The following is a 23,712-nucleotide window of genomic DNA, read 5'->3' as shown; positions in this document are numbered from 1 at the left end:
GGGGGAGCAGGGGGAGGACAGAGACAACGATCTTACTAGGCCAAGTGACTGAGATTGCGCAAATGCAGGGCAAGAAGGGGGGCAGGCAGTGCTGTACATGTGATCAAAAAAAATAATAAGCAAAGTGCAGACAGCAGGTGTCCAAAAGTGCAGGTAGGGGGACTGTAGGGATACAGATAGACCCATGTGCAAGGGTTGTCAGGCGGCAGTGCAACTGGGTGGGTTGGGACCAGAGCCGAAAATCAGAGGGTGGCCAGGTGACCAGTGCAGTATCAGACAGGAAATGAGCAGGGGAGAGGAAGAGACAGCAGAAACAAGAGGAAGGTCTTGGGGTGCTTCCAGAACCAGAGAATGCGCTCCTTGAGTTTAGGAGAGGCAGGGAGGATGTTCCAAAGGGAGGTCACAGCCAAAGAAAGATCTTACCAACTTGGTGGTAAGATAACAACCCGGAGGGAGTTGGAGGAGCAAAGCGCTCAAGCAGGAAGGTATGTACGAAGAGCGATTTGGAGGTATTGAGGACCCAGACCCCAGAAGGCCTTGTGGACAATGCAGAGGGTCTTGAACTTAACCCTTGCAGCCACTAGGAGCCAATGCAGAGATTTCAGTGGTGGAGAGATACGATCCGTGGGCTTGAGGCCAAGGAAAAGTCTTTCAGTCCTGTTCTGGATGAGTTGCAGAGTAGAAGCAGGCAGATTTAGAAAGGCTGTTGCAGTAGTCCAGCCTAGAGAGAACCAGAGCTCTAGAGAGGGGGTGGCGAGGAGAGGAAAGGAAGAATACCTCTGAGGAGGTGCAGTTGGCCAGAGTCAAGAGTAGCAAGAAGAACAGACACTGGCTGAAGGTACAGTATGCCTTACAGCAAGGCCATGATATCCAAACAGGGAAGCAATATGCCTCCCCTAAACATCTCCCAGGGAACAGAGGGCAATACTGAATCCAGAGGACCTCCAGCAGCTTCATAAGCGGTACCCAGCCAGCATACAGCAGACCCCGCTAGGCTCTGCAAGCAAGCTTCTTAAGTGGGAAGTACCAGAGTGTCTCTGAACCAAACAAAGGACAAGGCTGTTGGCTACAACACTCTAAGCTTTGGGCTGTCCGCCTTAAAGAAAGACAAGCCAGTTAGGAGGAGTGCATCAACAATCAACCAGCGTTCACTTAAAGGACATTTCGAGCCAGTCGAGCTGCAACCAGTCGAAAACGTCATCTGAAACACCACAACCAGTGCTTCAGACCCACAAACCAGTACAGAGATGATTCCTGACCCCAAACCGCTGTGGAGGTACCACCCCCCCACCCCCAGCTTCGCTGCCTGATACCCACACCCTTCTACCGTCTTAAACTCTGTCGCAGGAGCTGCAAAGCACCCTGAAACAGATCTCGACCCAGTTGAGAACCAAGCACAAGGTACATTGTGCCCCCTCGCCGCCCCCCAGTCCTTCTCTGAAGGTCCCTAGTGACATTTAACAACCCATTGCTCCCTTTGTGCTGAAACCAAGTAGCCTTGAACAATTGCAATAGATTACTTTACTGACTACCCTCACGTGAGTATCCAGAGTGCATCCTTTTTCCTTCTTGAAGCGGTCTGTCCTCTGCATTCCTTACAGGGTGGTTTGCATTTGTGACCTGTGTGTTGATTGGTTTGTATGCGCTTGGAAGAGGAATAAGAGATGTGCGTTTGCTATGATATCCAACTGCTTGCACTTCTTTTTAAATTGGAATGTGAGGGGTGGAAGTAGCGTGCTGCTTAACTTTCTGAATATGAAGCAGCCTGACATGGTCTTACTTCAAGAGACGCATCTGCAACTGGAAAGGGAATAAATATGAAAGGACAGTTTTTATTTGGAATACATTGTATTTAAGAGTTTTCCAGTACATTTGCCAGTAATTCCAGGGGGTTGGGCGAAGTTCCATTCTGCTTAAGAAACATCTGCGGTATACTGTGGATAGAGTGGAGCTTGATCGTGAAGGCAAGTATGTGTGGCATTCAAATTACAAGTCGAGAAAAGGTTTCCGATTCTATGGCCCCCAATGGGTCACAGGCAAAAGCTGGAGGGTGTCCTGAAGAATATGGGGAGATCAAAATTGGCAGTGATTTTAATACTATAGTGATGTTATGGATAAATTAGAGTTGTCCCATTCTTATGCCATGGCAAGGAAGAGATGTATGCATGTGTGAGACCTGCAGGATATTTGTGTGATCTGAATCCAAAGAAGAGGCAGTATATCTTTGTGTCTGGGGACTTACTCTTAGAATCAGTTTGTAAACATTCTGAGGACAGTACAACCAGCCCAGTCAGCTTTCAAAATGTCTGATGCTGGGTGCCAAGCGTTCACTTGCTAGTGTGTTACACTCTAAAGCAGAGAGGCATTTGTTCTACAGCCGGCAGGTTTCCTGGGAACGGGGTGAGCAGTTTGGTGCGTTGTTGACTAGCCGGTTGAAGGGGAGGGAGACTGGTGCTCTTTATAGTAGATGATGGATCAATTCCAGGGAGGAATGAGGAGATGTGAAGATTAAACGTGTCCTTATGGGCATATTACGGAGTCAAAGGGATCTTTATTTTTTGAGCTAGGTTGATATCCCTAGATTGGATGACTTTTGAAGGCATTGTCCTGATAAGAACATTACTGTTCAGGAGATTGTAGATGGGCTTGAAGTCACCTGGCAAGCGTCCTGGGCCAGAATTTTTCTCCACTGAAAGTTATGCTTCTAAAACTCTACCCCCCCCCCGCCCCAATTTCTGGTGAAGCAGTTTAGTGATTGTTGGTTGAGGCAGTGGCTGATTATGAAGACAGCTATGATCCCCAAACCTCGGAAGATCATGCATTCAGTTTGTGGAAATGTCTGTCCTATATCCTTATTGAATGCATATGTCAAGCTCTTGGCTAAGGTTTCAGCTATGCGATTTGGTTGTAACCGGAACGGATTCACAAGAACCAGGCAGGGTTTGCCTATGGGAGGAACAGTTCTGACAATTTGAGAGAACTTCTGGATGGTCCATCAAGGGAAATTCATCTGAGGTTTATGCTGCTGTTGATGCAGAGAAGGCTTTTCAAAGGGTTAATTGGATGTTCCTCTATGTTTTGATCCAGGTAAACTGGACCATAATTTAAGCTTTTCAGTGAACCATCTAATGCTGCTGAGGCTGTGGTTACGTCAATGGTTGCACATCCGAGGGTTTTCCAGTCCAAAGGGGTCCGCATCAGTTTGCTCTCCATCGCCCTGGTTATTTGATCTTCATAGAATCCTTGGCCATTGTGTAGGAGAATTCAGGTATTAAGGCAATTTCATTTGGGGACCGTTTCCAAGGTGCCTTTAGATGCGGATCTCCTGGTTTTGCTTCAGACCCAGGGAAAGTCGCTCTCGACTTTGCAATCGTCAGGTTTCAGACTAAGGTTAGTTTCTAAAATACTGGTCTTTCCGATCTAGACTGTGCCACAGAGGACTCTGTGGCATTGAGGAGAAGGCCTGGGCAGATGGTGGGCTCAAGTATTTGGGTATTGCATGTCACCGGAGAGGTTGGCTTGTTACTATATTCCGCTTAAAATCACTGTATTATGTCTTGAGTGGGAACGGTTAAACCAGACGATATGGATGGGGAAGTTAAAAGATGTGGCCGCTTCCTAAATTACTTCTTGTATTTAGTATGCTTCCCCTCTCGAGCGAGTTGCTTCGAAAGAGTGTTTTCCATAAGTGCAGGATCTTGAAAGACATCCTCATGAGGCTGGTACATTTGGGCAGTTTGAGCTTTCCCAATATTGGTCGTCATCACTCCGCTTTGTCATTGCACAGCTTACATTTCCCGCTCAGGGAGTATTTTGCAAATGAGTTAGGACAATCTACTCTGCCCAGTCCTCTTGCTTTGTACGGATAGGAAATTGGCCATTCGTCAGACCCAGCCATTTATTAATCAGGCGGTCTTGGAGTGGAAGAGGAGCTGTGGTGTGAAATACCAGTGGAGTTTAGTTTCTTTGTGGAAGAACCCGGCACCGCGAAGCACACTTGGTCTTCATGGCAATCAGCAAGTATCTGTAGGTTGGGGCAAGTTTATGATCGAGTTTCCATGCTGGCCTTTGAATTTATGCAGTTTAAATACAAGTGGCAGTCTTCAAATTATCGTGCATTAGGTGACCTTCTTGGGACTTTGTTTTCACCCTTGAATGCCTCCATGCACAGTGTGCCTACAGTTTTGCATTTGGCTAAGAGCATGTTGCTGGCTGCTTCATTCATGTACAAGAATTGCACGCCCACAGTTCGTTAATGTTCGTTATGCTTGTTAACTCCCCCTGCCCCCCCCCTCTGTATTTAGAGATTTACAATTGATAGTGGGGATGTCACGGTATTAGTTTTATGACGGTACAATATTCCCCCTCTCCCTCTCCCTGCCTCCCTGACAATCTGATCAAGCAGTGGCTACAATGACAAAGCTCCATTGGAGCCTCAAGGTATGTATAAACACACCACAGCAATCAGCCACACAAGCATGGCAACCCACACACACAGATCAGTGACAACCTACAACAAATTCAGTCTATCTGGGCATTTAGCTTTATCTCCTTAAACCAGATTAAGCCTCAACACTCTGCCATCAGAATACAACAACAATCTACAACAAAAGGGTCCAGCTGGACAAAGTCTCTTGTACTCTGGCAACCTCTCTTGAAACATCATTGCGCAAATATACCTTACAGTACTGCAGAGTGGGGCTACGGTGACCCCTCCCACCCCCCCGCCAAGGAATTTTTGGGGATTGCACAATGCGCCTTGTAATAGACGATTGGTGGCAGCAGTAGCCTCTCTTGTATTTTGTTAAGCCCTACCACGTGTACCTCATGTCTAGCTAGTGTCCAACATGGCCATGCCACAAAGTCTGGTCTCATCCTTTGGCCATTTTGTCTCCAGGTCTGACACTTCGATATGTGGGCATGCAGTTGCCCAGCAAAGCAGATTCTTTTGCAGGTTCCTGCAGGTCAGGTGCACAAGCACCCAGGAAGTGGGGTGGGACCATCAAGTCCCAATCCACATTACCAGTGCGTCTGGTGTGCATGAGAGCATGAAGACCTCAGAGTTCCCCAATTGGGCCACTGTTAGTGTGCATGCATGGGGCAGATCTGCTCATAGGTGGGCCAGGTGCAAGCGCTTGCCTGACTTTGGATATGAAAGGGGGAGGGTTCATTTTTGATTAACAGATTCAGGCAGATCTACAGACGAAACCAAGTATCCCAAGGAGCCAAGCAGAACAAAGGACGATCCCGAAGCGCACTGAAGGGGGCTGGCACCAGAGTCCCATTCAAGCCTTGCTTTGCGCTTGATCTCAGAAGACCTGTAGGTGCTTTGAACCCCTGAAGTGGTGTGACCACACCTGCAGCGCCTGTGCACCTGGAAGCCAAACCGAGGGTGGTTAATGAAATCTTTGACAACCACCTCTAGACCTGTCAAGTATGGACAAACGAGCTAAGGGCAGCAAGTAGTGAAGTCAATCACCATTGTTCATCCAAACGCATTTAAGAATTGAAGGTTATTTTGGCCTTCTTTGGCACGAGTAGTATCTACTCCCTAAAGCCCTCTGAAAATCGGGAACAGCTTTGTTCAGATCCCGTTAACTTTTGGAACCCACTTCACTCATTCAGAATTCTCAACCCAAATTTTTCTTGCATGCCAAGTGCTTTGTAAACGTCACTGGGCATTTTTACCTACACATTGAAAGGCCCCATTCATTTTAGGGCTGGACTTATAAAAGTTAGGATTGCCATCTCTGAAGGCCACCTGTGCTATCCTTTGCAAGTATGGATGAGTTAGTCACTTTTTTGCACAGACTCCAAAGACTGTGTATATGTATATATATATATATATAAAACAGTGTGTTGCTTGTGTGGGTTTTTACTATTGCATTTCATGATTAATTTTGTGGTTGGGCCCATAATAAAATAGTATATTTTATACTACTTTCATTCTTTTGTTTTATGCTGTGTGCTCTTTGTAGACCACTGATCACTCACTTGAGATTTAGCCTAGACTCCTCTCCAAACTACCATGGAATGGGCAGGCTATCGTCCCAGAAGTGCTCCCCTGTTCCATCTAACAAGGGGGGAGGTGTGGGGGGATGCGGGGGGAGGTGGAGTATCCCCTCCTAAACATCTGTCCACCAGGCAGGAGTTCAGCAATCCATTCCAACAGCAAGCAGGATTTTTTGTTTTTTCCAAATGGCATCCTGCGCTAGTACAAATATCAAGAATGCATAGGTACATTGAAATAAGATCTCCCTTAATGTTCTCTTGCATCAGTCAAATATAAAACTGGTTGCAACATAGTTATGAACACATTCCAGGTCAGATGCCAATAGTTCTGTCACATTTGCATATACAGGCATTTCATTATACACAAAGTGGATTAGTTTTGCACCCGTGCGTTTATGATCAACCAGTGCATGTGCCACTAAGATGCGTGTAGTTAAAGCACAACAGAGTAGGACACTGGTACAGCGCCCAATGAGTTCCATTCATATTAGCTACTCACCATAGCCTCCCTAAGCTGCCTTTCCAACGACATAGTCTTGCGCTCCAGGGCCTGGATTGCATACATGTGATCCTCATCATCAGAAGGGGCCACCATTTTGCACCCCCCAGCAGTACTCTCTGGGGCACTGTGGCCTGCTGCAGGGACGGTGGCTGAGGATTCTGCAGGCATCTCTACCTGGCCACAGCTAGCAGGGTCCTCCAAGCTCTGAAGTAAGGACAGTGCTTGGTTTGCCAAGTCCCTCTCCTCCTCTTTGGGGTCTTTGTGATGGTGAATACAGGTTGCACACTTGCTCTGTGCCTGGTCCCCCACTCTGTTAGAGTTACACTTGCTTTGACCATCAGGGTGTCTTGTGTTAGGCATGCCAACATGCTGCCATCTGCAGAACGTCTGTCCCCTTGTAGATTTACTGTGGTCAAGCAATTTCTCACCATACAAGCTATGAGTCGCTGACGCGCTTAACTCCCGCACAGGGCCCCTGCACAAAGAAGAAAAAAAAAACAAGGGTAAGTGGTCAGAAAGAATATCAAAACCATTAAGGCTGAAATATTGTAATGCAAACCATCCTTAACGAAGTGATGGTGCATATAGTTAACAGGTGTATAAACAAAAACAACCAGAAATCATGAAATGATACGACAGAGCTGGATATTAAGATTGCAATAAATGTGTAGAGGGGCATGGTACTTCTACAGCATTTTGAAACACTGTTAGGGAGAATTCTCATTCTATGGCTAGTTTCCCTTACCTATAGAGTCCCCCAGCAGCTTTGCTGGATTTGAAGGGTTTGTTTTTTTCTCCTGCTAAGAGTGAGACTCTTTTCCACTCTTAGGCCTTTTTGCTATGTGTGTTCTAGGCTATTTTTTGTGTTCAATGTCTATGGGGTTTTTCTCACCTCCATAGGAACCATCTTTATTCACATGTGTTACACGGCACCCTCTGTGCAGTGACACAGGGGTGTCGTAGCGACCCCCAAACAAAGGCTCCATACCCTGGGACTGATACTGTCTCCCAGGGCATCTAAAGTCCAATTGACTACTAGTCAATTGTTATGAACTAAACCAGTACAAACCATCTTCCAATGGAGGTTCTGAAAGGGTTTATAGTTTTTCCCCTTATGTTCATTTTCGAGAGGGTACTGTACAGTCCCGCTCTCAAACGTTTCTGGCTGGTGGCAGTGGTTACTACCGTAAACATTGGACCGCAAATCTTTTCCTATGGGATTTTCCCCATTGTTCAAGGCTACCACATTTTCTGACAGCCTCTAACATACCGCTGGCGTATTTTAACTTTACTCCGGTAGGTTTTATTTTCCAGAACTTTAATATAACTTCTTTCTCGTGTCTTTCTCTAAACTCCTAACCCAGGTCGGGGATCCTTTGTTCGTCCTTTTGGCGGGCTTCTGCCAAGAAGCCCTCCTTTCGGCACCACTGAGTCTGGGGTGGGTCCATTATGTAGGGGGGGGGGGGGGGGGGGAAGAGTAGGACCCCTAGACAGGGTTGCCTCAGCAACATGTCGCACTCTATCCTGATAGGCGGGAGACCCTCCAGCCTAGATGACCACTTCACTGTGTGAGTGACAGCCAGGCTGTATGAATGGGGATTTTTCTGCATAAAAGCAGGGTCCTGAGGAATGGAAGAGCAAGACGTCGCCACTGGAACTAAGAAGCCGAAGAGGAGAGAAGCCAAAGACATCTGCAACGACTGAACCACCGGTGAAGCCCTGCTGCAGCGCCTCACCACTTTTCTCCACACGACGAGAGAAGATCTTCATCTGAAAGAGCCTTCTTCCCTTGAGTGGGTGGGGCCAACTAGTTTACCAATCGCCCTCCGGGACCTGCCTTGGTCAAATCGCCAGTACCCTGTACTCGGAGGCCAGATAGCCAGGTACCAGTCCACCGGAACGCGATTTAAAGGAGCATACCTTTTATTCGTCGGGCAGCACTGCAGCTGGTATCATCCCTGGGTAGTGCAGTAACTCGAACCTTCCTCCACGACGAGAGCCTCTCTTCCTCTGCTGGATCCCCCGAACTGCAGGAACTACCAGAACAACCGCCACTTCATTTTAAAAGTTACATTGTTCCGCCAGGCCGCCCTTTGTGTGGTGGAGCTAAAGGTGTGTTAAATCCTTACTTACCTGTTGGGTTGGCCACCCCTCTCTCTTAACATTGTCTTTCACCTTCTGCATCCACCTTTTCAAAATCGTTAACCAAAGACTTGACATGCAGCTACAAGAACATGTTTCTCCTGGGCCCTTGCCCTGTACCACTGACTCTGGCACAGGCCTACTTACTGACTGGCTAAATTTGTTGAACTGCCTTCTCGAGATTGCTTCTCAACTAGAACTGTGTTGGTGCACCTACTTCTTATGACCACCCTTTCATCCCCACTTCCAAACCTTGTGAAATGCCCTTTTTGCTCAGTTTTCATTTAAGTATTTTCTATACTGATGCACTGCCTTGCTTACACTGGTTACAAACTTATGGAAAGTGTTGCTAGGGTGTGTAAGAAGATATTTCTGTTTAACTTGTGCTTTCCCTCCCTTGTGAGAAATTGCTAGAGTGCCATTTGTGTTTGGTTTACACTGTGCCGTTTTGCTCAGTTTTCACTCTTGCTCAAACTCATCTACAATTTAACTAGGGAGTTGTGTATACTCCCTGACCTTTAACTTGCTTCAATAACTGATGGATGTGTTTAACGAAGTGTATAAAATAAATATATATATATTCTTTTTACTACAAAGCTTTGGTCGGCGTTTCCTTGTTCCATAGTACTGAAGGCCTATTGTGCAAACCCTGAATACTGCTCATCTCCCTCTAGAGATGAGTCTGACTGCTCAGCCACAGATACCAACTAAATCTTTGTGGTACAGACTGATACCAATTGCTCTCACCTGTAGTGCTCCCTAAGGGAACTGCACAGGATTCTGCCTTACAAACACCCTCCTTTGGGACTAATCTACTAAAGAGCGCAAGAAGTGAACTATACCAATCAGTAGGGCTAGTATTAAATATCGCAACTGTTAAATGGTCAGCATTATGTACTTGAAAAGGATAGGAGAAATGCCAGGTCAGCGCTTGCAGGCATTACAGAACATAGGCATTTACAACGCCCATGTCATACATGAAGAGCCCTGCCACTCGAGGATGGGGCCGGATTACACCAAACACAGAAAAGTAGCTCACCCCACCACCTCCTCCAGGGTGGTCATGGAGGCAGAGGAGAAACGCCCCCTTAGCGCACAACGAATCCCAGCGGAACGGGGCCGTTAAGCTACTTATTTATGACACTTACAGAACGCCCATACCCGAGTACAGAATTATGTTACATCCAGACAACATTCATACTTCTTGAAAAGCCATGTTTCACACGTTTTTTTTAAAATACATTATACGATTGCTCATTTGTTGCCCATCGGGAGGGTGCAGTGACCCCAAAGATCCTGCCTCCAGCCCTTTTGATCCTAAAGCAGTGGAGGGAGGAAGACACAATGAACGTGATCTGGGGTTTTCTGGGGAAGAGTCGTTGAAGAAGTGTGCTACTTTTTAGATGCATTTGTGCACAAGAGATACGTTTTAAACTCGAGCCAGTGTACCTCTCCTCTGATAGCAGATATATGGTCAGAAGGCTTAAACCCAAGTGGCGTGCCCATTGCTTTATTCTGCAGTAGCTGCAATTTGGAGAGGTTAGTAGCTGAGGTGCCCATGAGGAGCACATTGCAATAATCCCATTTTGAGTGTGGGGCAGTTTATTAGAAATTGTCTGCTCAGTGAAATGTTCTGGGAGGTATAGGACGTGGCACACCATCCTCCTATACACATAGGAGAAACACAGCCTTGCTTGGGTGACTGCTGGCGAGACTGAGCTAGAACAGCCCATTAGCCACACTTCCCCATTAAACGACTTCCTGGGTACAGAAGTCCCTCCACACATCCGACCCCCTTAAAATCCCATTCACCTCCGCTCACCTTGGAATTGTAACAGCACCACCCCCACCCCCCCCAACAACCTTTGTCTGAAAGAGACCCTGCTGAACACTCGATCACTGGGAGCCCATGCTGCAGATATCCATGACCATATACTCGAACAGCAGCAATTTGACTTTTAGCCACCAAAGAATACTGTCTCCATGACGCCTCTGGCCTTTTATTCTCCTTGGCCATCCCACCTAATTACACCATCCTCAGTGCTGACCGTCTAAATGCCATCGGAGGTGGAGTTGCACTTCTTGCCAAATCCTCCCTGCAACAAAAGCATGCCCATCCCCACCACTGCTGGGAATGAAATGCTCCTACTGAAAACGTTCAACCAAACCAAAGACCACAATCAATGTACTCCTTATCAACCCAACACAGTCATACCGACTTGAACATCCCTTTACTGATCACACCACTCTTAAAATCTGCAACCAAATGCATTATCCTAGGCGATATTAACTTGGTATTTAAGGACATGTGACCCCCAAAGCCACTGCCCTCGCGCTTGCCCTAAAAGACATGAACTTCAGCCAACTAATGAACTTCAGCCAACTAATAGACTCCCCTACACACCCCAACGGCTGTATAATAAGTGGCTTCTCACAACCAATGTTCCTGCAGACATCACAGCCTTCCAATTCAATCCTGTGGTCAGGCCACTTTTTAATCCTTTTCAATCTAGCTACCTCACCCCCTCACCCCCCCCCCTCACCACCCAGACACCCAAGCCCCACACGTCAAACACCAGCAAACTGTCACATTAGGCTCCAAAGCCCACCCTGACAGCTACTCTGGAATCAGAGCCTTCCCCCATCCGCTCCAACTTGAACCTTTATGATATTGCTAACCAATGCCGGACTGTCTTCTTATCACCATTGATAAACACCCCACCCCCCAGCCAGGCAAAAATACTAAAAATCACGCTAGACAAATAACATTGGTTCCAACAATCATCTCACCGCACTCTGGAATATCTATATAAAAATGTATCCCTCCGCTAGCAATAGTATTGCCCTCGCCAAGAAGTACACAAATACAAGGCCGCCATTACCACCCAAAGATAACTTGTTTAATGAGCGCATTAATAATGCAGGCTCCAACACCAAATAAAGTTATCCTGAGATGGCTCTCGGGACCTCAATTCCCACCTCACCCCTCCCATTTTTCCAGTGATAAATCAGCCTCCTTCCAAGCAAATCAGGCCTCCGTCCAAAACAAAATGGACTTCATTGGGGATTATGGCCACTTGGCCATTCTCCAATTACTAGACTTATCTGCCGCCTTAGACTCGACCACGGCACAATCTGCCAGCACCTAAACCAGCATTTCCACTTCTCTGGATGCCACCGCTTGGCTACACTCCTTCCACAGTGACCGGAGCACTAAGTTTATCGGGGAAGCTGCTGACCCCATCCCCAGCTCCCTTAGGTGTACCGCAGGTATCCTTCCTCTCAACCCACGCTTTACACTAATACCAAACCCCTCTTTGACCTACTGGATTCTTTGGGTGTCATTACTTTACAGATGACGCCCAAACACCCATACCCATCAAATACTCATACCCATCATAGGTAACTTTTCCCAGTACACTAACACCGTCAACTCAGTTTATGGGACAATACAAAATTGGATGGTTGGTGTCTCACACTCACACGTGTGCTTGAACGAAGAAAAAAAAAAAAGCTTGTCGGATGTCCCCATAGCCTTTCAATAAAATAAATTAAAAAAAAGAATGTAAAAAATGCTTCTCCTCCCTCTAGTACCAAGATTCCTGTCCTGACAGGTAAAAACCTCGAGTACACCTTGAAGCAGAGCCAACCATTACAAAACACTTGTACATAAAGGCAAACTATAGCTGTGTTAGCAGGTGCAGTATAAATAATGTTATGTCTTATGTGGGTGAAAGTAGGGTATAGATAGCTATTGCAGTCGGTCCTCTATGGAACAAAATGAGGCATCAAACACAGCAACAGGACAATGTCACACTTCCTGCTCAGTGCCAAAAAGGACTGAACTTTCCACTAAGAGCTTCATCTGCAACCTAGGGCAGATGAAAAGCCTTGCATTTTTTTTTAATGTTATGGTTTCACATCAGCAAAAGACAGAGGCCATTAGCCAGTGTTTTCCAATGGGGTTTTTCCATTATAAAAACGCTTCTGTAAACTAGGCCCAAAGTTGGTACTCCACTAAGAGTTCCTGTGTGGAGGGAAGATGTAGATCTCTGCAGAAGGTCATGTTATTAGAACAATCAAAATTAGTACCCGGCGAGGGTCAATCAGAATGTAACGCACATTCCGATTGGCCATCGCATGGGTCTTTACCCGACCGCGAATCCCTCGGCCGGGATTACTTGCCTTTGTTCCCGGTGGGGGCGTGGCAACCCCTCACCCAATGAGGAGGCTCTAAACAGGGCAATCCCAGCTCGAGCCTCCACACAGCTGGAGGCTGCCATCCTCCTCCCATCAGGGATTCTGGTAAGGCACCCCCACCTCTATACCCCCTTCTCCTGCAAACAATCCCCTCCCCACCCTACCAACCCCACTTACCTTCTTATTCCTCGGGAGCAAATGTGCTCGAACATTTGTGTTCCCAGCAAGTCCACTCCCGATGGCTGCCATGGAAAGGAAACAGACCCAGTTTTCCCTTTCCCCAGCAGCCATTTTTGTTCACTTTTTTTTCTGTTCCGAAACGCGGCAGAGTTTCAGAACAGAAAAAAATGCTATTAGTACCCCGGACTTGCGGGCCAGGGTACTAATAGCAATAAGCCCCTCGCTACGGGGGCATTACATAGTCAGATAATGCGTCGGGGCCTTCATCAAGGGCCTCGCTCAGCCTATAACTATGGGCCCCAGGGCATTACCAGACTTGGTAATGCCCACGCGGCGAGGGGGCTCATTGCTTAAATAAAATCAACTAGGCTACCCAGCATGCTGCAAACAATGTGTAATGTGGAACACCCAGGGCCACTGCACCCTGAATGTGAAGAAGCGATCGAAGTCAGTCTAGGTGCTACCCTAGACAAGGCGCAGTTTTAGAAGCACAGAATATAAAAATTTGGCAATGATGGAAACTGACCTGGGATTATGGGGAGGGCCAAAACGGTGGGCTTGGCGTTGAGTCTCAGGAAGCAAGTAAAAAGTTAAGATGGAACTTTGTTCCGCATTCAGGTGGTGGTTCCGTTCAGAGAATGCCTAGGAGTCTTTGACATGTAGTAACAACGCCAGCAGGGCAGCTCAGGCTAGTTAGTTTCATGGTATGTCAGCACGAATCTTGGGAGGCCGGGGACCATAGGGAGGGTCTTGCTGCATTAACCAAATAATACTCCCGTTATAGCTTTAATTTCCCCCATTTCAGACCAGTAAGCCCCAAATGTCACGTCAACTTCTGAAACATGCAAATAAATGTACAGCCATATACATACCAGACCTGCAGTTCGTGTAATTACTTCACCAAACAACCAAGGACCACCCAACCTTTTTTAATTCGATTCTTCAAACAGTCCGTAGTCTGAGTGTACCGATTTGGCCAAAACTCCTACCCCAAAACAGTGTTCCCCGAAACTGGTCTAGGGTTGATTGCGTTTCTGTGCTGGGGTGGGGACTAGCAGTAGGCCGACAACTCCCAATGCTGGTTTTACGCGCACATGGTACAGATAGGAAGAAAAAGCGATGGGGTAAGAAACTCAAACTTCCATCAGACTTGTGGTAAAGGAAGAAGAAAAAAACAAAAAAAAAAAAACTACACACAACTAAAAAGATTCTGCCACGCTAGACGTTTGAATGCAAGAGATTAGAATGTGTAATGAGAGGAAGACGTCCTGCATACTTAGTCTTTTGGTTTGGCGAATGTAAATGCTCACATGCCAACAGAGCAAGCATAGGTAGTGCCAACAGTTTTAGCTTTAGTATACACGGGAAACACATTGGCCAGGCACTGCCATAATTGTATTAAGTGGCCATCGATTTTGGAAGCTACAAATGGTGCTAGCAGTGCTCAAGATAGGATTTTGAAAGTGGAAGTAACTTTTTTTTTAATGGAGTAAAAACACGAGTCCCGTTCCCAGTGGGAATATTTTATAAACAAGTAAAAATATGTTCCTGTAAAACTGAGTTTTGAGAGAAATACCAAGTTATTCATGCACATTAAAAGATACATTTGACCTGGATTAGAATTCTAGTTGTGACTCCTTCTATAATTCTAGCTGTTGCTTCCTGTAGTAGTACAAGAACTACTGGTCCAAACACATCCACTAATTATTTGGGTGAAAGCAGGGGCACAAGGACTTAAGTGTCCCATTTCCCATTGAGAGTATTTTAGGGAGTAACAGTGGGCAGTTATATGGCTGGGTGAGAGTACCTTGGCATATACTTGGAATGCTGAACACTTCAAGACCAACTGTTGGCTTTGTCAATGCTGGTTTTTAACAGTGCTTCAGTGTAGGACATGTGTAGCGCTTACAAACCAAGTGGCTGAAGGCAGACATGGGTTAGAATTTGCATCACACCTTTAGCTCTTTTACAGCTCCAATTATGTGATTAAGCCTTCAGAAGACTTGTTTTGAACAAGAATGTCGGGCACTTTTGAGTACAAAGTTTGTTGTTAAGGCTTGACAAAAGCTAGCTCCAAGGAATACCAGGAGGGTGCGTTTTGGGCAGGGAGGGAGGTTAAGGGAATGGCCATAGGTAGTAGCATGGCCATGCCCCCCTCCCCCCTTTGCCACATGGCACTTCTTCTCCCCTATATAGTCTCTATGCTAACTGCTACTCTCTCTCCTACCCATCTCTCTCACAAAGTCTGAAATAGATTACACTAGCCCTGTTGACCTCCACCCAGGCCTAGCTACGTCAATGCTTTTTCCAGACAGACATCACTGACATCCTTTTCTCTGTCCCCCTCCCCAGACCTTTGGACTCCCCACCTGATAGCCAGTTTTTCCCCCAGTTTTCCCACCCCTTTCTCTCCATCATCACCCATTAATGGTGGTACTAGACGGGAAGTACTACTGGCATACTTCTCTCCTAGATGAATCATTAATGTCCATCACAATAGCACTACCATGGCCCATAGTGCTCAACATACCCTTCTTCTTGATAAGCACCTTCTCTCCCTCATCAACTTCCTCCCTCCTTTCCTCTCACCCAGTCACTACCACTGACAGGAGCATCACCCCCGTCTACCACCTTTTTGAAAGTTCTCAGGGGTAATCTGCTTCACTTAGCTACTCTGAATACTTGTTCTGCTATCAAACAACTCTGACATCTGTCACCTTCTCAAAGACTTTGATTTAGACGTACCCACCCTCACCGAGACATGCTCAATGCCAGCTCCGTCATTGCTCTTGACACTCCTTCCTGAGTGCTACTCTTCAAACCTGTGCCCAATCAGCCCGGCGGTGGAGTGGTCAAAATTTTCCGAGTAGATCCCTGCTGCCATCAAACCTACTCCTTGTTTAAATGGCTCATTTGTAGGCTCAGGGCCTCTTCTCCTCCCGCCTCACCTATAAAACAATCTACAGGCCCCTTGCCACCACCAGCCCATCTCTCTTCCACTCTGAATGTATAGACTTCACCTCCTCCCTCTTGACCTCCTCCAAAGTCTGCCACCTCCAAGACTTCAATATCCACCGACTCCCCTGAAACAGCCACCTTGCTGATCCGTGACCTCCAACTCCCTCTCTGCTCCCTATTCTTCCTTCTAGTCCGACCCACTCAGCCAGACACTTTGGATGCCTTTATCTATGGGGACAACCGGTCACCACCCCCCTCTCTCCTGATCTGACCACTCACCTATCCTCCCACTTGGGGCTCTCATTCCAAGCCGACCCCCGCCCGCACAGCCAGCCTCCACCATTCGACCAATGAAATAATTGTCAGTCACTGCTTCTGCGTCCATTTTCATGCCCCCCAACTGCCGAAGCCTCTCCCTCCGATTCTGTCCTTGCTAACCTGCACCTCCGTCTCCAACACCTGCAACATCCTTGCCCCAGTCATGAGGATTCACCTGAAACCTACCTCTAAATGCAATGGCTGGCATGATTCCATCCTAGCATCTCTGAAACGTTAAGTGCAAAGTTGAGGAATGGAATTGGCAGACTTCGGGCTTTATCCTTTGACAAACTGGCCTGTTGCCTGCTCCAAAAGGCAATATTGCTTTTCCATTTGCCCCAAGAAGAGGGTCCACATGCAAGCATGCATCTCTTGAACCACCAACAGCAGAATTCAAATCTGCAAGGAAATTGCTAATCCAACTGTAGCCTACACTTCTCCCCCCCTTCCCAGACTCTCTGCACCTTCTTGGCCTCCCAAATTTACTTTTAAAACTTCCTGTTCTCACTCTCCACCACCTCCATTTCCACCCCAACCGCACTCTCCTGCTCATGACCCCCGATGCGGTTGCTAAAGTCGTCTGCTCTATGACGGTCTCATCCAAACAGATGCTCCCCCCTACTCCTCTAGAGCCATTAAGGACAACATCTCTCACCCTGGAACTTGCCGATTTCTGTAACCACTCATTCACCACTGGCTTCTTTCCCCTTTCCCTGAAGCACTCCCTTGTGCACGTTCTCCTAAAAAAAATAAAGCCGTGCTGCCCTTTCCTACCCAGCAACTATCACCCATCTGCCAGCACCCCTTCCTGGTTAAACTCCTGGAGAAGTAAGCCCTACCACAACTGACCCACCATACCGCTCGTCGGTTGCCTCCATGATTATCAAGCGGGATTCCGAGCACCCAGAGGCACAGAAAATGCTTTCCTGAAACCCTGTGAAAACATGCTTGCAAATCTCAATTCCCCCTGCTGTTCTATTCCCGCCAATCTCTCCTCTGCCTTTGACACAGTGAAACCACTATCCTCAAAACTGCTGCGAGTCACCATCAGCATCACAGACTGGGCACTGGATTGCCCAACCGCTTTTCTCACAAACCATCATTCCCAGATGCAATGGGGCCCTTTCTCCTCAGCACACCACTCTCTACCTGTGGCATCCCCTAGGGCTCTTACCACCATGGCTCTTCAAGACCTATCTCACTCCCTCTTGCTCACCTGATCTCCTTCCCCCCCTCATTTCCAGTGTTATGCCGATGAAACAGCTCTCCTTCAAACTTCCCTCCTCCTCTCTCACATTCCTGATTGCATGGTGTGCGACCAACAGCATCTGTCTTAATGCCAGTAAAGACAGATCCTGCCCATCGGGACTCTTGTCCCCAGTTTCCCTACTACCATCAGGCCACCCTCCATGGGCCCTCTACCTTCACCAGTCATCTTTGACTCATATCTCTCTGCTTCACCCGACACATCTTGGACCTTGCCAAGAAGGCCCACTTCCAGCTTCACCTCCTCAAAGGCATTCTCCTTGCCTCACCCTTCACCAGAAGCTCAATGTTTTCAGAGCCCTGGTCCTCTCCAGGCTTGGCTGCTGCAACAGCCTCTTCCTCAATCTCCCCCTTTCCTCCCTATGCCCTCTTCAGCTAATCCAAACTAGTGCTACAAGATGTATCCCTTGCCTCAAGCTCCGGGACCATTATCTCTGCACCGTAAGATCTCTCCACTAGCTCCCAGTGGCCGCAAGGATCACATTTAAGAACCTCTGCATCATCCACAAGGCTTTCTGGGGCCTGGGTCCAACTCTCTCCCTAAATACTTCCCCACTAGAGTCCTCTGCTCCTCTAACTCCAATTCTGATAGCAAACACTCCGGCTGGTGCCTCTCTGAACAGCCTCCTTGCCCCCTTCAGCCTTGCGCCGGACCTCCTTAAATTCTTGAAACCTTTGCTTTTCTCTACCTTCCCCTCCCCCTTCCCTGCCAACCACCCCACTGAGCCTAGCGGCCTGTTACCTTCAAGAATCACAGATTACCAGGCCCCCTACCCGGTCGACACCAGTATCCCCCACACCCCCTCAGCTTTGTCCTTGTGTGGGCGCCTGCCTGGCGGCGGTGCAGCCCACTCCTTGGGATCCCTCCACCCAGCACTTAGCCAGTGGATCCTCCCCAGCATCCCTTTGCATTTCACTCCCAGGCTCACCAGCACTTGTCCATTCCCAAATCCCTCCTCCCAGTTCCCCTACTTCTCTTGGGGCCGAGTCTTGGAATTTTTGCGCCGAAAAACAGGGATTTGTGCGCCATTCTGCCGGCAAATCCCCATTTGTTAAACAGGGATTTGCAGGCAGAATGGCGCACAAATCCCCGTTTTTCGGCGCAAATAATTCCATGAATCAGCCCCCATGACAGCACTTTGCACGTCCAAAGTCTAGTAGAAACTTGGCTGTTTACTTACAGTTCTTGTACACTGCATTTACCCCTTGTTACCTCCCCATTTGCCTTGTGGTGCTTGAAAACACGACTTTGTTGTACAAGCACCTAACAAATTAGCAATAAACACCTTCAAGCGGTGTGTCCCTCATATGCCATTTCTCCCCAGCTGCCCTCTAATGCAATAGTTTTGGCTTCTTTGTGGCACTTCGCACATCTCTTGGCTTTTGGGTTGTGCTAGCAACCTGCTGATCACGTGCTTCAATCACACTAATCCAGTCCCCCAGCGCCAGTAAGGAGCTGATCCATAGCGGGGGCATCCCATTGCCGCGTCTCTCCCTCCTCCCTTCTCCCGTCCGGCCTGTCCGGCTCAGCCCCCCCCCCCTCCCCTCCCCTCCCCTCCCCCAACCCCGGCCGGCAGCAGCCAGGGATTCCAAAACCTGAAATGACACGCCAGACAATTTGTAAATGTTGGAAGTGTTAATGCCACAGCAGCTTTATTTGTATAAAGTCAAGGAGTTCTTACAGGCGATCCGTGAATTCACCCCACAACAGGTTCTTCTATGCTGTGTGAGGCTTCTTAGGTATGCCCCGCTCCTCCCCCCACCATCTGCATCTGGTCGACGCTTCTGTTTGAGCCCGGCCCTTGCTGCCAGCTTCTCTCTACCCATGGCTATTCGATATGTTGCTTATTCGCATTTCTTGACCCCCCCCCCCCCCTTGCACGAAGGTACCTGTTTCTAAGCCCCCCCCCCCCCCCCCCGACACTTCCCGGTGTCCTATGTCTTGGTTCTAGCTAAAACAGGCAGCCACTTGTGCCTCGCCATTACGTAGGTTCCTATACAGACACCACTTTTCGGTGCCCCAACACATCACTTTACCCCAACATCACACAGACACCACCTTGCGGTGCCGACTAACACGTTTGACATCGCTTTGTGATGGCCAGCTATCCTAGTGCACATTTCTACTCTGCTCTGTGCTCCCATCCCCAACTGTGCCGCTTCAACCCTAGCCCCACCTCCATGCCTCAGGCCCCTGGTGTCCCCATTCAGGCTTACTGTCCCCCGGGCAGGGCATCGCCTTAGTACCCATACTCCCAGTGCCCTCCTCCTAGGCCCTCCTCCAAGATCTTACCCAGCACCCTCACCCCCGTCAAGTTCCGTAATCCCTGGCCCTAAACCTTCCCTCTCTCTGGCTTGCTGCTCCCTCTCCTGGTGCCATCTTCTTTTGCAATGTCTCCCCCCCACCACCCCCCCCCCCAACTTTCTCCCCCTACAGTTCCCTGGGCTCCGTTCTCCCCCAGAGCCTCCCACCCCCATTCTCTCGTTAACCTCCCCCTGCCCCCCCACCCAAGTGCCCCCTGTCTGTTTGCCCCCCAGCCTTGCGCTTGCCCCCCCTTCACCCCCTTGGACCTTGTGCCCCACCCACCCCCCCCTGTTCCCTCTTGTCACCCCTCGAGCCCATTTTTTGACCCCTCACTTCCCCCTCTGTGTAACCTTCCTTCCATTATCCCTTCCCCCACCTGTTTCTTTGGCAACCCTACCTGTGCCACCATACCTTCCTCTAGGTCCCCCCCCCCCCCAACTTCCCTTGTAGACCTTCGTTTTCCCCTTGTTTTCCAATTTTTTCTTTCCACCCCCCCCCGTGCATTTTTTTGGGGTTGGAATGGCTTCCAAGCCCCCTAAACCCTCCCCCCTCCCCCCCCCCCCCAGGGCCTCCCCGAGTCTGTTACTCTTGGGCGCCGTAAGATCTAAGCTGTTGGCTGAGCATTCCCCTATGGGCCTGCCAGTACTTTGCTAAAGGGATCGACCTGTGACTCCTCCAAGACTCTGTTGGTTGCCGGCGGCAGAGTGTTCCCCCAGCCTGAACAGGTCGCTCCATAGCCGGCCCTTCCGCTTGCTCACCCACACTCAGTAGCTCCTTGGTAGGCGTGAAGCCTCCTTGGGCCCCTCCCCCCCAGGTCCTTGCCCTTTTCCATGTCCCACTGGTACCCACGTTTCCTAGCTGCGGCCCTCCCCATGTGTTCCAGATTTTCCTTGGACCCCCTCCTTGTTGCACCAACCAGGGCGCCCCTCCCCTGCCAGAGGGGGATAGGAGGGCCTGCCTGTGCGCCCTACCATGGGCAGCAGCGAGGGAAAAATAAAGGGGTGGGTGCCCTTACCAGTTGGGCTGTGGATACTCATTTTATTGGCCATTACCGCGTTGTGGCCTAAGCCAGGTTGGTTCGTGCATATGAGAGGGGGTGGAAAATATACACCAGTCAGCACATTCATAATTATGATCATGCATGGAAAGATTGAAGGAGCCCTGTATTGATTATTATGTGATGCTGGATATGAACTTCATCCTGGGGCAGCCCTAGATTAAATACGTGATGCCCTTACGTGAATTATGTTTGCAAATTGATTATCTTTATTACCGTGTGCATTTATTGTGGATTGGAAATTTGCTTCAGTAAATTCTCTAATGCTCCCTTCAAGGATATGACCATTTCATTTGTTCGCACTTGCACCTGCGGCAGCGTTACCTTGTTTGTTGGTTTAATTTTATTGTACGTGCCCTACCGGATCATCCTTGGATGTGTTATTTGTGCTCCCCACTAGACGATGTGTTTGACACCCCATGCAGTGCTACTTGTGCCCCTTCATTGCGAGATCTGGCACCAGTAGGTAGCGACAATAGTGAGATTTTGCAGTATACAACGCTAAGAACCATTAGAGAGAGATAAACGGTTTTATTGGTACCAAGGCCGAACACCCGCCCCCCCCCCCCCGACCACTTACAATCTTTGGTTGAGCGTTGCCCATTAGTTTGAATGCCATCAGCCAGTTCTGTATGTTTTCCTGCGGCCTCGCCCTCATCTCGGCCCTTTTCCTTCCCTTGCCCCAGCCATCGGAACGGTGTCCTTCCCTTTGGACACGTGATCCAATGAACAGCCGCTTGAACAGCCGGCCCCCGGTGGTGGAGGCCTGACCAGTTTCGGCATTCTCTTCTCACTCGTCTTCCTAGTCTTTCCAGCCGGGAGACCCGCCTGGTTACCCCGGAACCCGTGAGGGAGGGTCCGAGCTGGAGTGGGCGGAGGTGGGCTCTACTGCCTGCGTGTTGCCTCTCCCGCTATCCTGATGCGGGCCCCCCCACCCCTCATCCAGGCCACCGCTGTTTCCCAACATACGGCCATGGCCAGTACCGCAAATCTTGCACATCCTTCGGCATCCAGTGGCTGTCCCCGAGGTGGCGTCAAAGCAGACTACTTTCGATGGTCCTTCTACCAACTGCTCTTCCGCCGCCGCCTCCAGGTCCGGGCTTTGAGATTGGGCCATTGCACCTTCTACCCTCTCGGACTTCTGGCTTAAACGTCACTATTTGTGCCTAGATAGTTCGACCGTCCGGCGTATTCTGGGGGATAAGAAAACACGCTTAGTGATAAATTAATTGTTGGTTTATGCGAACTGTGCGCGCCATACCGCACGCACTTAGATGTGCTATTTGTGCTCCAACCCTTGCCACCCCGATTTGCGATGTCCGATTCTGTACCCTTATTATACCTCCCTTTTCTGCCCGTTGCACCGGACCGAGCACCCCACTCCCCAGCACTGTGCTCCGGGTGAGGGGGCTCGAAGCGAATGTGTGGTGCTCTGTGTGGTCTTGCTTCCAATATGGGCAAAGCGTCCGCCATGCCCATCCAAGAGCCCGCAGATCATTGCTGCTCTTGCAGCCAAAGCCTTAACGGTTCCTGCTCGCAACATTCGCAACGAGGGAAGATGACGATGTACTCCTCCTCTGGATCTCCCAAAATGCCTACAAACATCCCACTTGCCCACGCCGTAGCACTCCCACCCGAGCTCCATGCTCCCCATACCACCACAGAGCAATTGTAGTCAAATTGAAGATGCAAGTAGCGCACGCCATTAATGATGAGGCGCGGCTGCGTGCAGAACCGTGGACACATGCTGCAATAGCTAAGCTTACCAAGCACATAGCGTGGCTGCATCCGCTTTGTGGGAAAATTGCTGACGCAACAGCTGAGCTACACTGGGCATTGCGCGGCGGTCATAATCTACAATAAAGCATACTGGCACCTTGCAAGAATGAAACATAACATGGCACAGAAGCCATTAGATCAGCTAAACACACCGTGTCACGCGTCCTTAATGATGCAGCGCGACTGGGCCCACACTGGACACATGCTGCAATGAATAAACTTACCGCACGTTGCCTGGCTACAATCTCTCATGGCCAAATTGCTGGCTAAAGGTCCCGAGCCAAACCTGAACTAGCGCTGCCGCCAGCAAACTAAGCGAGCATGCTAGCATCCAACTGAAGTAATAGGACGTGGTGCGGTGGCCATTAAGTTCTTTACACACACTTGGCGCGGAGGCTGTTAAGTTAGAACATCACAAGCCCTGTATGCTCTCCACGTGGCGCGGCGGCCATACTACTTGATATCCACCTGCTGCCTTAAAATGAAAACACCCACGCATCGCGCGGTGGCCATCAGAACCGCTGCCAACACGCCACATTACCTTAGAAAATTACTGAACGTTGCGGGCGGCCATCGCAATTGGGAAAAACCCGCTGCATCCCAATGAAACAAGCTAGCATTTGCACAGTGGCAATCTTACTTGAACAGAACATGCTGTGGGCTCACTTTAAACCAATAAACATGGCGCGGCGGCCATCCAATACGGAAAAACATGCAGGGGGACCTTGTGTGAATAACAAACACCAAAGGCAACCCTCCTTTCCTAATAAGCCCCCGTGTGAACAGCAGCGTTCCACGGGCACCCAGGCTGTCTAGTAGTAATCAGCGTAATTATCCCTCAGCGAGCAGACCCGCAAGGATTTCCCTGCATGCTGTCATGCGATGCTTATTGTTGCACTCATGCACCCCTCGGTATGGCAACAGACACATTGCCCTTCTAAACCACATGCTTCACTAACCCAACGTATACGCCATTCCACGTGTTGGGCTTCC

At 49.0% G+C, this 23,712-nt stretch overlaps 1 protein-coding gene across 1 annotated transcript in view; it reads right to left on the bottom strand.

Moving 5' to 3' along the window:
• Nucleotides 1–23,712, bottom strand: part of GRPEL2 (GrpE like 2, mitochondrial) — a 43,784-nt gene that overhangs the window by 6,224 nt on the left and 13,848 nt on the right. The window contains exon 2 of the mRNA XM_069651392.1: nt 6,512–6,989. Within this exon, the coding sequence (XP_069507493.1) occupies nt 6,512–6,989 (478 nt within the window). The remainder of the gene's footprint in view (nt 1–6,511; nt 6,990–23,712) is intronic.

This window comes from Ambystoma mexicanum, chromosome 3p (assembly GCF_040938575.1).
Source record: "Ambystoma mexicanum isolate Mex_15411 chromosome 3p, UKY_AmexF1_1, whole genome shotgun sequence".
NCBI lineage: Eukaryota > Metazoa > Chordata > Amphibia > Caudata > Ambystomatidae > Ambystoma > Ambystoma mexicanum.
This window is presented reverse-complemented; position numbering and strand designations above follow the sequence as displayed.